This window comes from Miscanthus floridulus, chromosome 15 (genome assembly GCF_019320115.1).
Source record: "Miscanthus floridulus cultivar M001 chromosome 15, ASM1932011v1, whole genome shotgun sequence".
Classification (NCBI taxonomy): Eukaryota; Viridiplantae; Streptophyta; class Magnoliopsida; order Poales; family Poaceae; genus Miscanthus; species Miscanthus floridulus.
The window spans coordinates 9,511,333-9,527,446 of record NC_089594.1 but is presented as its reverse complement, the minus strand read 5'-3'; the positions used below and the strand labels follow the sequence as shown (position 1 = coordinate 9,527,446).

Sequence of the window (16,114 nt, the reverse complement as noted above, 5' to 3'; positions counted from 1 at the left end):
AAGAGCAGAGGCCTAGAGGTATCCATCCCAACCACTATAAATAGTGTCGGCTCAACGGCGGTTAAGCCAAAGGTCCAAATTGAGCCAACCGGCTCTGATACCAATTGAAGGGACCGTGATGCCTAAGAGGGGGGGGGGGGGGTGAATTAGGCAACTTAAAATTCTAACTCTAAACTATGGCCTCTTTTTCTAACCTTAGCAAAACCTATGCAAAAGATAAACTATCTAAATGTGCAACTATGGTTTTGCTAGTGTGTTGCTATCTCTACCGCAAAAGGAGTAATTCAATCAATGTAAATGCGGAAGCTAAAGAGCAAGGTAGAGATATGCAAACTCCCGTCGACGACTCCGGTATTTTTATCGAGGTATCAAGAAGCACGCAAGCTTCCCCCTAGTCCTCATTGGAGCCCCTCGCAAGGAATCCCTCGCAAGGGCCAAGCTCCTGGTCGGGTAACTCCGTGGATAGCCTCGGGCCTTCCCCACGCACAAGTGGATCTCCGACGTGCCTCTCGGCAAGCCTCACCCGGATGCTCCCCGCCGTCTTCACTATCAAGCTTCCGGTCGAAACGCCGCGGGCCTTGTTCCCTCCGATACACGGTGGCGGCCACACCACAAACGCGGTTGGTGTGATCTCGCAAGACTTCAAGCCCCTCTGATGTACAACAATGGTGCGCGCAAGCACCGAGTGGTAAGAGGTATGCAAACCTCACTAAACACTAGGCCTAAACCTAGAGCAAGCGCATGAGCGATGGTCTAATCAACCTAAGCACTTCGCAAAGCACCTACGCTAATCACCTAATGAATCACTAAGCTCTATGCAAGTGGAGATCACTAAAATGGTGTATTAACACCCTTGGTATGTTTCCTCAGCTCCACCCACGTGAAATGGCCGGTTGGGGGTCTATTTATAAGTACCACTGAGAAAGTAGTCGTTGGGGACAAAATCCCACTTTTTTGCTACTGACCAGACGCTGAACTCATCCTGACCGGACGCGTCCGGTCATCCCGACCATTGAATCCGCGAACACTTGATCGGACGCTGCCAGTGTCCGGTCACTTGCCACCGGATGCGTCCGGTCGCAATTTCGCCGCTCTGGAACCTTTCTGTACTCGACCGGACTCTGCTCTCCTACGTCTGGTCGTTTTGCCTCCAGCGTCCGGTCCAGTGTCTGGTCGCTATTGCTGACGCCTGTTGCCGAGCCACTTGATCGGAGCGTCCGGTTGCTTTCCTCCAGCGTCCGGTCACCTCTGTGGGCTCGTTTCTTCGCGATCTTGCGTACGGCTTGGTTCCTATCTTCATGCTTGGATTTTGCTTGATATCTTGGATCTTCTCTTGTGCTCCTAAGGTCTTGCTTGAGGTGTTGATCATCGGATCATCACGTTGCCTTTGTCCAAGTCACGTCGTGCATCCTATTGAACTACAAAACAATCACTTGCAAATTCATTAGTCCAATTTGGTTGTATTGGTCATCAAGCACCAAAATCCAAAGTGAATGGGCCTAGGGTCCATTTTCCTTACAGGATCTTTGCAAGGTGCTAAAGAACATAGATAGAGGGGTATAGTCTTGGCTAGACCGATAGTTTTAATTCCGCACTTGTTTCGGTTAGCCGACGCAATTAAGTTTTAGAAATGACTATTCACCCCCCCTCTAGTCGCCATCCCGACCCTACAAAGAGAGAGGGGGTTGAGTAGGGAGGCATGTGGATGACATGTGGTGTCTGCTTCTAAGTGAGAGAGACTGACAACTAGTTTTACAAAAGCCACAACTATTGATGAACCAAATAACTTTTGGCTTTCTCACAGTCGTCGACATCTCACAGCAGCTTTTCCAAAAGTCACAGCTCATAATAACTTTTCCAAAAACCACAACTCAACCAAACAAGGCCTAAGTCTATTTTGTTTTTTTTTTCTAAAAAAACTACTCACCTTGGCCGTTTTAAAATTACTTTAAAGTAACAATCCTCTAAATCTTAATCTAAATAATTCACCACTGTCATTATGTAAAATAACTTAGTAACCCCTTAGTTTTAATCTAAATTACTCATATATGCCAATACGAAAACTAATAAAAAGTAACTCACCAAAATTTGCATCTAATTTCCACCTCCAACCATATACGTATATGTATAAAGCAATGAGTATGTTGATTTTTGAGCTAAATACATAGCTAAGCACACATGAATGTTGTATGCAAAGATGGAAAATATGAATAAGGGAGTGAAAAAGTATATAGTATAATTAGTAACTAAAGTCAATCATAAGCGGATAAATATTCGAAGTGTGATTCAAGTATGCTATTAGAATGCTGACACATGAAAGACTATTAATTGAACACACGTCAAACACACATGGATGTGTGATGCAAATAAGAAACCATGAACAATGATCGAAAAGTAGAATATGAACAAATGAGAGATATTTTCAATTAAACATATGTGAACACATACTGAGGTGCGATGCAAAGTGGACAACTATAAACCATATGCAAAGCAAATAAGCAATTGGTAACTAAAATCTATCACAACCAGATATTGATAAGAAAATACCTAGATGAGTATTGTGCTACAATATGAACAATATAGAGACAACAAAGACAAGCTATAACAACAGCTTGCACCAAAAACCCACACGTTGGCATTGAGAATACAGGGTTCAGATCACACATACATGATGATCACTTTATTTAAGAAATTAGTGTTCAAACGTTCCCATGATTATTTTCAAGGAAAATATATCATCCTTGTTTTTCAAGCAAATACACAACTCATCTCAGAAAAAAATGGAAAAGTATAGTTCGCATACAAACTCTCATGGTTGTTTTCAAGGAAATACATGGCCCATGTCATAAAAAATACACTTCACATAAAATCTACAAGATCACTTTCGAGGAAATATATAAACCTTCTTATAAAAATAGAGACAAATATTGTTCACACTTGAGGTTCATCTGCCTCTTCAATGTGATTTTAGAGTAAGAAGTACAAATATGACAAGCTCTGCGAATGCTTGTAATCATCTTGCTGAATGGGACCACTCTTCAGTGCTTAAACAAGTTACATTTACCTGAAATGTTGATTTGCATATATAGTTAATAATGTGAAATGTAAATGATGGAGCAACCATGTAAAGGAAAATGTAACCGCAGAATTTCTTCAAGTAGAGCATAATGAGATAAGGTGGTTTTGCTGAGGAATACACCTAATCCAAAACAATTCAATCTAGAAAAAGCACTATTACAAGATTAAAACATGAACTACCATCCAGGTACATGATATATTGGTTTCCCTCGATGATTTGATTAGTTCATTTAACTTAAAATCATCTTAGGACATATCAAACCAATTAACCTGTTAAAATTTATTCTCTAGATATTAGCACACTTTTTATCAGGGCTGCCATAAGGAAATCAGTTTGATTAGCATACGTGGTGCGTTTCATTAAGGAGAATCAAGAATACAATAAACACAAGCAAAAAAAGAACACAACAAGTAAAATGAACCACCCCCAACCCACAAGGATGATCAACGGCAAACAAGCGCCGAGAGGCCCTTGTACCCTGCCATCATCCATGTGCTAATAGCATCATCGAGGATGATTGGTGCCAGAGCAACCGACTGCCATCATCTACAATGGCGGTGCCTAAAATTATTACAGATCAATTTTCCTAAGAGCATAAAAGAAGGGGATAATTAAGAGATGCACATACTCATGCTTTCACAAAATATAAATGTATTAGGACAGGAAAATACAAACTGTTGGGACACAAACATATGAGCCGTGGAGGCTGAGTACCCATCCTACCAGAAAAGACTAATGTTGTGAATCATATGAGAAATAATCTGCAGGGATTATACAGGAAGCCTTCGCTCACGCCCCCTAGACGGTGAAGGCCTCGAGTGGCGTAGGCTCGATGTAGGGCAAAGGCAAAGGCCATCATGGTGGAGGCGGACAGGAGGACCCAGGGGGCAGCATGAATCAATGAGGGCCTCCGCCGACTAAAAGGGGATCTCCCATGGTGCATGGATCCTAAATGGCAAATGGGCCTCTAATGCGTGCGGGATAAGGCCCATAGAGCAAGGAGGTTGGTGAAGGAGGAGACCCGAGATGTCCTCGGAGGTTTGCTTATGTACGGGAATATCCCAAGAATATGCTCGTACTGCCTAAAGGCACGATTGTAAATGAACCTCATCATGCACAGTGGCCTATAAAAGGGGAAGTGAACCCTATGTAAAAAGGGAGGTTGTTAAATGCTATTTATGAAACCCTAATTGTGTTTGAGCCCACCTGAGTTCTCATCCTTGCATTGAGCCTTCACCCAAGCGGAGACTCTATCTCTACTCACTCTGTTGGGATCCATTATCCCAACACAAACCGACCACTCACTTTATAAGATCATTGTTGGATACCCATTTTTATCTGGCATTGGGATTCTCTATGCAGCATTATGTAATAACTCAATCTAGTATTCGGAACCAAGTACCTTCAATTTGCACATTCAGAGTTCCAACACACAAAAAACATGTGTGAGCATGCACATGTAAACAACCAACTGAGCATGCACATGTAAAAACACATCCACATACTGACACGTATACATGACAGTGAATCGTGATAATCTAGATAGAGCAATAAAATTTGGAGCAATAAAACTCATCCACATACTTGTTAGCTAATCCACTGTATTCCTTGTGTGAACACAGCAAGGGAAGGCGGCGCCGAACTGGCCCCCTACTGTGACACTGTAGCGCTGTAGGTGTAGGCACCGCACCTCTCACCTGCAGCACTGTAGGAACAGGCAGTGGCCGGCGCAGAGTCAGCCCTGTCAGGTTATCTAGTTACTGTGGCAGCATGTGCGCTGCACTAGGACTAGATAAGATAGAGTTGTATAAATAGACATACATGGCAACTCAGTAAAAAGAGTTCAGATTTGCCATCTCACAGACAGGGCTTTGGCCAACGCTGGTGTCTTGTATTGTGTGTGCTTGCTCTGTTCTCCCTTCTTCTTCTAGCTCTAGCCATAGCGTGTGGGTACGGACAACACCCTGTTTGTGGTCGGCACGGCTAGTGGGTGCTCGACAACACTAGCGGGTGCTCGGCAAGATTGGCGGAGTGGTTCACTCGCCTGAGCCGGTGATCCTGTGGGCCAACAAGTGGTATCAGAGCGCAAGACAAGTGCCGTCGCCAGTCTAACCGGTGGCGACGACAGGCGGTTCTAAGTTGGGCGACAGCAGTGGCACTGTTGTGGCTGCCCAGCCATGAGAGGAGGTGGTTGTTCGCATGGTGCAGGAGGTCAGCGGGACCAGTTGGCCGATGCTGACTCGTACCAACTATGGAGAGTGGTCGGTGACCATGAAGGTCAAGCTCAGAGCTCGACGGCTCTGGAATTCTGTTGACAAGGGCACCGACAATGAGAAAGATGACATATCAGCACTAGAGGCTATCCTCGCTGCTGTACCGGTGGAGTACAGAGAGCCGTTGGGGATAAAGAGCTCAGCTAAGGAGGCATGAGAAGCTATTACAGCGATGCGCGTCGGTTCCGACCGTGCAAAGAAGGCGACGGCCCAGCTTCTGAAGCAGGAGTATGCCCTCCTCAAGTTCAAGGATGTGAGATGGTGGAGGACTTCTCCCTCCACCTGCAGACGCTCATCAGCAAGCTAAAGAGCCACGGTGTCACCATCGACGAAAAGGAGGCGGTCTCCAAGTACCTCCACTTCGTTCCAGCGAAGTACATCCAGATCGCTCTCTCCATAGAGACGATGCTGGACTTGTCCACCCTCACGATTGAGGATGTGACAGGCCGTCTGTGGGCGGTGGACGAACGCCTAGAGCAGGCGACAGCAATGAAGGACAGCGGGAAACTCTTGCTAACGGAAGAGGAGTGGGCTGCTCGGAGGAACTCTGGGAAGGTAGCCTCCTCCAGTCACGGTGGCAAGGGCAAGCACCGCGGCAAGGCTTCTTCGGAGAAGAAGCAGGTCAACCCCAACGCCTGCTGGTGTTGCGGGAAGATGGGCCATTGGGCACGGGAGTGCCCAAATCGTAAGCAGGAGAAGAAGGCCCAGTCTCACCTGGCGCAAGCCGATGATGAGGATGAGGCAACTATCCTGATGGCGACATTCTATGCACTGCACGACGTCGAGGCCGAGGAGAGGGAAGAGGCGACGACGGTGGAAGGACCTGGGAAGGCCCTGAAAACCGTCAACCTCGATGAAAAATGCGCCCAAGTTTAGCTCGGGCATGTGGGCGCCGACAAGGAGTAGCGGTGGTATCTGGACTCTGGTGCCAGCAACCACATGACGGGCTCCAAGGAATCCTTCTCCGAGCTCAACGGCGATGTTACCGGTACGGTGAAGTTTGATGACGCCTCAAGGGTGGCTATCCAAGGGCGTGTCACCATCATCTTTAGATGCCAGAACAGGGAGCACCGCGCGCTAACGGATGTATATTACATCCCACAGCTGCGTTCCAGCATCATCAGCATTGGTCAGCTGGATGAGCGCGGTAGCGAGGTTCTGATCAAGGACGACGTCCTTAGGATCAGGGACCGGGAGCAGCGACTTCTTGCCAAGGTGAAGAGGTCCCTGAACTAGTTGTACCTGCTCGACCTGAAGGTAGAGCAGCCGGTGTGCCTGGCGGCAAGGCACTCCGAGGAACCGTGGATGTGGCATGCCCGGTTTGGACATCTCAGCTTCGACGCGCTTGGTCGGCTAGGAAAGATAGTCTGAGGGCTACCCCACATCAAGCACGAAGGCGAGCTATGTGATAGCTACCTGCCCGGGAAGCAGAGGAGGCTACCTTTCCCAAAGGCGGCCAAGTATCGCGCGAAGGAAGCTCTCGAGCTCATTCACGGCGACCTCTGCGGGTCGATCACGCCTGCTACATGCGGTGGTCGGTGGTACTTCCTCCTGCTCGTGGATGATTGTAGTCGCTACATGTGGCTGCAGCTCCTGACGAGCAAGGACAAAGCGGCGGCGGCGATCAAGAAGTTCAAGACGCGCGCGGAGGCCGAGAGCGGCAAGAAGCTCCCCATGCTGAGGACTGATCGTGGCGGTGAATTCACTTCAGTGGAGTTTGCTGCGTACTGCGTGGATCAAGGTGTGGGGCAACATCACACTGCGCCGTACTCGCCACAACAGAATGGCGTGGTGGAGAGGCGAAACCAGACGGCGGTCGGCATTGCCAGATCCATGATGAAGGCCAAAGGGATGCCGGCAAAGTTCTAGGGAGAGGTGGTGACCACGGCAGTGTTCTTCCTCTAACGCCCTCCGACCAAGGCCCTGACGGGCAAGACGCCGTTCGAAGCTTGGTACGGGTGCAAGCCGAACGTATCATTCCTCTGGACATTCGGTTGCATCGGCCACGTCAGGATGACGAAGCCGAACCTCACCAAGCTGGGGGACAGGAGCACACCCATGGTGTTCCTGGGCTACGCGGAGGGTACCAAGGCGTACCGACTCTATGACCCACGCGGAGACAAAGTGCTTGTCTCGCGCGACGTTGTGTTCGACGAGAAGGTGGCTTGGGACTAGAGCAGTCCGAGCACGGGGAAAGCTGGCGGCTTCACCAGCACCTTCATCGTCGAGCACTTGGTCATCCATGGCAGTGGAGACGCCGCGGAACAGGTGCCAAGCACTCCGGGAGGAGAGCTGAGCACTCCGACGGTAGAGTCGAGCACTTCTGGGGCAGTGCCGAGCACTTCGGGAGGGATGCTGAGCACTCCGAGAGGAGTGTCGTGCACTTCTGGAGGGATGCCAAGCACGCTAGGAGTGGTGCCGGGAGGTTCTGCAGTGGTGGCAACCACTTCAGGACGGGTGCCGAGCACTCCCGTGGTGGAGCCAAGACGTCTTGTAGTGGTGCCGACCACTCCAAGACTGAGGCTGGACACTCCTACAGTGTGGCCGAACACTGTAGGAGTAATGACGAGCTATCCAAAAGCAGTGCCGAGCACGTCAAGTGCTATGCCGGGCACTCCGGCGGAATAGGGAACTCCATCGATACCGATCGGGTTCGCCTCACCTCCAAGTGACATCACTGAGTTCGTGGACGCCTACCACGAAGGTGAGGAGTTGAGGTTCCGCAGGCTGGACGATATCGTCGGTGGCACAGGTCCCTCAGGTCTGGCGGGCAGGCTACTCAACGACGCAGAGCTGCTACTCATCAGTGTAGAGGAACCACCCACGTTCGCGCTAGCCGAGCGCGATGGAAACTAGCGACGGGCGATGCTAGAGGAGATAAAGGCGATCGAGGAAAACAAGACTTGGCAGCTCGTCGATCCACCTCCAGGATGCCGTCCGATCAGCCTAAAGTGGGTGTACAAGGTCAAAAGGGACGAGCTCAGCGCCATTGTCAAGCACAAGGCGTGCCTCGTCGCCTGGGGCTTTATTTAGCGCGAGGGCATAGACTTCGAGGAGGTCTTTACGCTAGTAGCGCGCATGGAGTCGGTCCGTTTGCTACTTGCTTTGGCAGCAGCAAAGGACTGGCGCGTCCATCATTTGGACGTTAAATTGGCCTTCCTCAACGGCGAGCTGGTGGAAACGGTCTTCGTTAGGCAACCTCCAGGGTTCGCTATCATGGGAGAGGAGCACAGGGTGCTCCGACTGCGCAAGGCGCTCTATGGGCTACGGCAAGCCCCTCGAGCATGGAACGCCAAGCTTGACGCCACGCTAGGCAAGCTTGGGTTTCAAAGGTGCGCAACCGAGCACGCGCTCTACACTCGACGATGGGGGAAGGAGGAGCTCATGGTCGGCGTGTATGTGGATGACTTAATCATCACCGGCGCGCGCACGGAGGACATCAACAGCTTCAAGCGCGAGATGGCGGCTCGTTTTCAAATGAGCGATCTTGGCGTACTCTCCTACTACCTCGGCATCGAGGTGAGACAGGGGAAGGAGGAACTCACGCTCGGTCAGAGCGCGTATGCCTCCAAGCTGTTGGAGAGGAGCGGCATGGTGGAGTGCAAGCCATGCGTGACTCCGATGGAGGAGCGACTGAAGCTGACGAAGGCCAGTACTGCGGCGAAGGTGGATGCAACACTCTACCGGAGCATCGTCGGTGGTCTGCGCTACCTAGTCCACACGAGGCCGGACATTGCGTTCGCCGTGGGCTACGTCAGTCGCTTCATGGAAGATCACAGAGAGGATCACTAGACTGCGGTGAAGCAGCTACTACGCTACGTAAAGGGGACGGTGAATCATGGAATCATCTTCCCAAAGACCGGCGGGAGTAGGCTGCAGCTCACGGTGTTCAGTGATGCAGACATGGCGGGGGACATCGACGGACGACGGAGCACCTCTGGCGTGCTCGTCTTCCTCGGGTCGGCCCTAATTTCGTGGTTGTTGCTGAAACAGAAGGTGGTGGCGCTATCTACGTGCGAGGCAGGGTACGTAGCGGTGGCCATAGCGGCGTGCCAAGTTGTGTGGCTACGCCGGCTGCTGGGCGAGCTGACCGGCGTGGAAGCTCACCCACTAGCACTGATGGTGGACAACCAGCCCGCCATCGTCCTAGCGAAGAATCCGGTTCTGCACGACCGGAGTAAACACATCGACGTGAAGTTCCACTTCCTCAGGGACTGTGTCGATGGAGGGCAGATCGTCATCGAGTTCGTCGAAACTGGTCGACAGCTCGCGGACGTCCTCACCATGCCGCTCGGACGACTTCGACTCGCGAAGCTGAAGGAGATGATCGGCATGGAGGGGGTACAAGGTTTAGCAGTAGGATTAGGGGAAGATTGTTAGCTAATCCACTGTATTCCTTGTGTGAACACAGCAAGGAAAGGCAGCGCCGAACTGGCCCCCTGCTGTGACACTATAGCGCTGCAGGTGCAGGCGCCGCACCTCTCACCTGCAGCACTGTAGGAACAGGCAGTGGCCGGCGCAGAGTCAGCCCTGTCAGATTATCTAGTTACTGTGGCAGCATGTGCGCTGCACTAGGACTAGATAAGATAGAGTTGTATAAATAGACATACACGGCAACTCAGTAAAGAGAGTTCAGATTTGCCATCTCACAGACAGGGCTTTGGCCAACGCTGGTGTCTTGTATTGTGTGTGCTTGCTCTGTTCTCCCTTCTTCTTCTAGCTCTAGCCATAGCGTGTGGGTACGGACAACACCCTGTTCGTGGTCGGCACCGCTAGTGGGTGCTCGACAACACTAGCGGGTGCTCGGCAAAATCGGCGGAGTGGTTCACTCGCCTGAGCCGGTGATCCTGTGGGCCAACAATACTGACACTTACCTGCTGGGTTGGAAGGACTGGAGAAACAAGAGTTATCAATTACTGAGCTGGAGTTTGCAAAGCAAATGATCGTCGTCCAGCTGGAGTTTGGGAAGGAAAAGTAAGCGCCGATGGTAAGTTATATAGTCAAAGCTAAGGTTTCCATTAATAACTACTGAAAAAAAAAATTCAATCCAGGTTGCTACCTCTGTGTCGGGATGGTCAGATGAGGAGACCATTTCGTCGGTGTTTGTTCTGATGAGTAGGATAGTCGGATGGTTACGGTGAACCTCGGCTGCATGCCTAAAAGCTGCTTCCACTTTCTCCACCTCACACAGGGTAGCACCCGCACAGTCGATGGAAATAATGGCTTTCCGAAGAAGTCGGTACGACCGCAGGAGGACGATGAACCTAGCATCAGGCTCATCCTTCGACTGGAGCACACGGCAACGTAGTTGAATGCGTCGCTGAAGCTGAGAATTGCAAGGAGCAGAATTCAGTATACATACAGGTAATTAAGATTTAAGAGAACGTATTTGTTTAACAGACTGGAAGAGACAGCCTCACCAGAGCCACCCTGTGTTCGTCAGATAAAATCAGTCTTTCATGCACTCGATCCACTTTTATAGTTGGACGGTTCGGATGATTTTTCACTGCACGCGTGACCACGGCCACCACCTCCTGCACTTCTGCGGCAGTAGCACCCGAGCAGAAGACTCTGACGGTGACTTTCTCAAGTGAAAGGAGGTTATCCAGGCCCAAGTCAAGATCTTCGATTTCATCCTTTGTTGGGAACTGCTCCAACGGCTCATCATTTATTACCCAACTCCGATAACCTGCATAAACGCTAAACCGCAGCTCTTCGAGCCTTGGCATGGCGCCCATAGGAAACTTGAGCGTTGTGCCCACATCACATAACCTCAGATTCCTGAAGCCGTCCTTACCAACAGTATACCCTGGAGGCCAGCTGAAACCGCCTAGCTGGAGGTTGCTCAGCTCTGGCAATCTCGCTAGGTTATCCAGGTCATGTACTCCAACAGCGATAAGGAGCAGATCTAAGAAGATGAGGTGTGGCACGCGAGAGCGGTCGATCCACCCAGGGAGCCGCGTGAAGCGGATGCCTTGTATAACCAGGCGCCGAAGCTGCATAGGTGGCTTCCAGTCTTCCCACACAGTGGCACCCTCCTGTAATCCTGAAGAAGAAAGCACTAGTTCCTGGAGTTCCCGCAGACTGCACAGAGATCGCACCAATGCTTTTTGCAAGCTCTCCTCTAGTTCCTCAGAAAAGGTGATGCTGACCACCCTCAGCTTTGTCAGCTTGCCAAGCTCTGCCACTAGGCCCTCGGCGGCACTCCGGCCAACTATGCTCTCTAACCGTAGGTCCTCCAGGGACGTTAGGTTACCAATCGTATCAACTGGGAACCTTTCGAACCCTATAGCTAACAGGCACATCAACTGTGCAAGTGAGCACACAGCCGGTGGTAGCTCCTCTAGCCCGATATTGACTAATACGAGTGCCTGTAGAGACTTCAGATGCCCGAGTTCCTTAGGAAGCTCTTCAACAGTTGTGAGAGATATATCTAAGTACTTAAGATGCAACAACCTCCCTATATGCTTCAAGCTGCTGATCGGGACATGGCAGTTTTGTAAATGGAGCACACGACAAACTCTAAACCTATGAAGCGGGACCATATTCTCAATCTTACTATTTTCAATGTTAAGTGACCTCAGCACGTCTAGCATGTCCATGGTGTCATCAGAGAAGCACTGCACATGGTGATTTTGGATAGCCAGCCGTCGTACCTTGTTGTCCGAACGAGGCATGCCTTTTTTCTTCTCATTTCTTAAACTGTCCGGAAAAGCATGTTGCTCTCTGCTGTCAAAAATAGTAATAAAGTTTTCAACACCCGACAACTTACAAATGAGATCAAACACAATATCATGAATACGGAAATATTGTGTGGACTGGTCAGATGAGTCCTCTATTGGTTGGATCATGCTTCTATTGACAAGCTCATTGAAGTATCTTTCTCCAACCTCAAATAGGCTACCCTCCTCTTTCTCATCAAGATGGACAAAACCTTCAGCTATCCACATCCAAATCACACATTTTATATAATTTTCAGAATCTTCTTGAAATTTGCTTAGATATAATATGCATGGCTTTAGGTAAGAAGGCAGATCATAGTAGCTATATGATAGTATCTTTGTTGTATTGTCTCCATTCCCAAAACCAATTGAGTCATAAACCTTTGACCAGTCCTCATACGGTCTTTCAACCAATAAACTAGCTATTGCAATGATAGCCAATGGTATGCCGCCACATTTATCTATGATTTTACTAGACAATTCACCTGATACACCATCAAGACTTCCTCCTTCCTGACTCTGTATTCTTTTGAAGAATAATTTCTTAGAGTTTCCATCAGAAAGAGGTTTTAGTCTGTAAACCTCTTCTGCTTTTGTAACAACCTCAAAATTCCGACAGGTCATGATTATTCTACTTCCACAATTATTTTCCTTCAAAGCATATCTTATCGCTTCCCATGATCTTTTATCCCATATGTCATCAACAACAATGAAGTACCTATAATTTAACACAAGAGTGTAGAGCTATGAATAATTTGGCAAATTAAGTCTGTATAGAGTATCCATATAAACCAGACGCAAGACAACATGAACATGATTCTATAGCAAGGAAAAACTGCAACCCACTCCAAGGGAGAGCTGTATTTGTTAATTACTTTAATTTGTGCTATAACTTAAAGATCCAATCTATTAATTTTGGAAATTACGTAGATTTTTCTAGATATTTGGCAGCAAATTCGATTAACATTTAACCGAAATTGAAATTATTCATAATCGATTTCACCGAATGCCTAGGCCTAGGGCTCGGTGTAAAATAGGAACGTACAAACCGCTCAAACTCTGCTAGTGATTAAAAACAATTGAGCTCAACTGAATGGAGAATGACATGGACATACCTCTTGTGCTGTAAGAATTCATGCAGTTCGTTTCCAAATTGCTCTATATCCCATCTGGCCATGTCGACTTGCTTATACTTCTTATCGAGTTCCACTAACATCTTCTCAAATGTCTTAGTCAGATTAGGAGTTCTACCAACAGAAATAAAAGCAGAACAACCGAATTGTTTCTTAAGCATATCATGCACTGTTTTGGCTAGAGTAGTCTTACCCAATCCTCCAACCCCAACTATAGACACTATCTTCAGGCTTTGCTCAGATGCAGGAGCATGAGCATCATCTTTGGTCCCTATAGACAGCATCTTGATGACTTTGTCCCTTGACTCCTCAATGCCAACGAGATCTGACTCTTTCTTGTACAAATTGAGGACACGGGGGTCGATGCCGGTGCTCTCGGCAAGATCAGCTCCCGGGCCTCTAACTGTGTACTTGGCACGGAGCCCAGCCAGCTCGTCGGAGAGTTTCTTGATGTCTTTAATCTTGTCAGAGATCTCACGGCGATGCTGGACCTTCTTCACCGCAGCGGTGGCCTTTCCAAGGATCTTCTTGAAGACGTTGGCGTCAGTGGCAGTTGCAGACTTGCCACCATTAGCCACGCGCAGGATGAAGTCGTCGACGGTGTCCTCCATGTCATACGACAGCTCCCGGACTTGCCGTGCCCAGAGCTTTTCCACCTCACTGAGCTGGTCCGGTGGTACCCGAGACGAGTCCTCCAGAGAGGCTTTCATCATCACAAGCTCCTTGGAGAGGGACTCGATGTCGGGCTTGAGGCCCTTCTGCACGACGTACTCCTGCATGAGCAGGTCGCCCAGCTTGGGGGCCAGGCCGGCCATGGCCCCCAAGGCGAGCTCCATGCTCAGCTCGACCGCTCAGTGGAGTGCTCTCACACTCTCTCACTCTCTGTCTCTTTTGCTTGCTTGGTACATGCTCGTTGGGTGCATAGCAACAAATGCTGAAGCTAGAGATCTACGCTACCAAGACGTGGTGCATGAATTCAAATGTCTTTACGCACATGGCTACCTCTGCCAAGCACATCTCGATTTTCTAAAACAATGGAAAGCTGCAAGGAGAAAAACAAATCTCGCAAATTTACATGTTCCTGTCGGCCGGCTTCTCAAAGTGCGAGGAGCCAAGGAGGATTAGAAAAATATAATACGTGCTGTCGCACATGGCTTCGCAAATTCATGTCTTCGCACATGGCTACCTCTACTGCCGGCGTCGCTGTTGCAAACACGGTAGGAGCAAAACCGGGACACCACCGGTGGTTTCGGCTGTTGTGTGAAACGTCTGACCGCATATGCTTTTGATCCAAGCTCTCCGATACCACTTCAATAGCACGAGCTGCATGCGGAGTACTCCCTGCCTCCCAAGAACTTTGAGGGGTTAAACCGACCAAATATATAAAAAAAGTAGTAATGTTTAGGATACCAAAGAGATGTTGTTATTAGATTACTCATGTCATATACATATTGAGAATTGCTCCGGTACTTCTCTTTCTAAAAATAGCACACGTCTCAAAGCAGTCCATTTAATAAACTAAATTTTTTTAATTAGAATATCCATCTAAGTCCCACATGTTCCAGGCCCTTCAAAGCCTAACTGTGTTCGGAGCTTCCCCCGCGCCTGCCTTCCATTTCCTCGTGAGGGAGTTTGGACTCGCAAGCTCCAGCTGCCTCTTCCGATACATGAGGGGGGAGTCCGCCGCCTCTCTGATGGACGCGGCCATCGCGACGGTTGCCACCACCATATGAACGCATGGCCGCCACACCTCCCATCCTCTGCGGCGACGAAAAGCATATACGGTGGACGTTAGGGAGAGTCCACGATGATTCCGCTCCACGGCAGGCTCTCAGAAAAGACGAAAACACCTGCTATGTTAGGAAACTGGAAAGGAAAATAAGTAAGTTCTAATTAATGACTATTTCATTACTTTGTGGTAATTTTTCTTGGCCGATGGCTGCGTTTTGCAGTAACAAAATGTGCTTTCAGACAAAGTTCATAGCAAAACCATTGTTTTATACAAGATTCAGCACAGAGCATTAGACTTATTTAGAGCAGAGACAAATCAGAGCAGGCTGCTGTACACAACGTATTCTAGGAGTTCCTGAGTTTCTTGATGTCTTTAATCTTGTCAGAGATCTCACGGCGATGCTTGACCTTCTTCACCGCAGCGGTGGCCTTTCCGATCTTCTTGAAGACGTTGGCGTCGGTGGCATCAGCTGCACACTCTCCGCCGGCCACACGCAGGACAAAGTCATCGACAGCATCCTCCATGTCATAAGACAGCTCCCGGATGTGCCGTGCCCAAAGCTTTTCCACCTCAGTGAGCTGGTCCGGTGGAACCTTAGACAAGTCCTCCAGGCCAGCTTTCATCGTCACAAGCTCCCTGGAGAGGGACTTGATGTCGGGCTTGAGGCCCTTCTGCACGACGTACTCCTGCATGAGCAGGTCGCCCAGCTTGGGGGCCAGGCCGGCCATGACCCCCAAGGCGAGCTCCATGCTCAGCTCAACCGCTCAGTGGAGTGCTCACACTCTCTGTAACTCTCTGTTTCTTTTGCTTGCTTGGTACATGCTCGTTGGGTGCATAGCAACAAATGCTGAAGCTAGATATCCACGTTACCCAGATCTGGTGTATGAATTCAAATGTCTTGACGCACATGGCTACCTCTGCCAAGCACATCTCGATTTTCTAAAATAATGGAAAGCTGTAAGGAGAAAAACAAATCTCGCAAATTTATATATTCCTGTCGGTCGGCTTCTCAAAGTACGAGGAGCCAAGGAGGATTAGAAAAATAATAATGCGTGCGATGTTTAACGTGACCCCTACCAGCGTCGCTGTTTCAAAGACGGTAGGAGCAAAACCGGGACACCATTGGTTTCGGCTGTTGTGTGAAACGTCTGGCGCCTTATGCTTTTGATCCACGC

The 16,114-nt window shown here is 49.2% G+C and overlaps 2 protein-coding genes across 3 annotated transcripts; both read right to left on the bottom strand.

The window, feature by feature from the left end:
- Positions 1–2,667: 2,667 nt before the first annotated feature.
- LOC136506822 (putative disease resistance protein At1g50180) lies at positions 2,668–14,365 on the bottom strand. Of its 2 annotated transcripts, XM_066501733.1 has the most exons (5): positions 13,190–14,365; positions 10,773–12,792; positions 10,412–10,678; positions 10,227–10,306; positions 2,668–3,064 (listed from the first exon to the last, which is right to left on the bottom strand). In XM_066501733.1, exons 1-4 carry the CDS (start codon positions 14,041–14,043, stop codon positions 10,262–10,264), a joined length of 3,186 nt encoding a protein of 1,061 aa, XP_066357830.1. In that variant the 5' UTR covers positions 14,044–14,365; the 3' UTR covers positions 2,668–3,064; positions 10,227–10,261. The 2 variants fall into 2 exon arrangements, with proteins under 2 accessions (XP_066357830.1, XP_066357829.1); XM_066501732.1 differs by lacking the exon at positions 10,227–10,306.
- A 769-nt stretch (positions 14,366–15,134) lies between these two features.
- Positions 15,135–15,869, bottom strand: LOC136506828 (disease resistance protein PIK6-NP-like). Its single transcript, XM_066501738.1, is given in 3 exon segments — positions 15,135–15,699; positions 15,702–15,722; positions 15,725–15,869. Coding segments are annotated over 3 exon segments (582 nt in total). The 3' UTR covers positions 15,135–15,283.
- Positions 15,870–16,114: the final 245 nt, after the last annotated feature.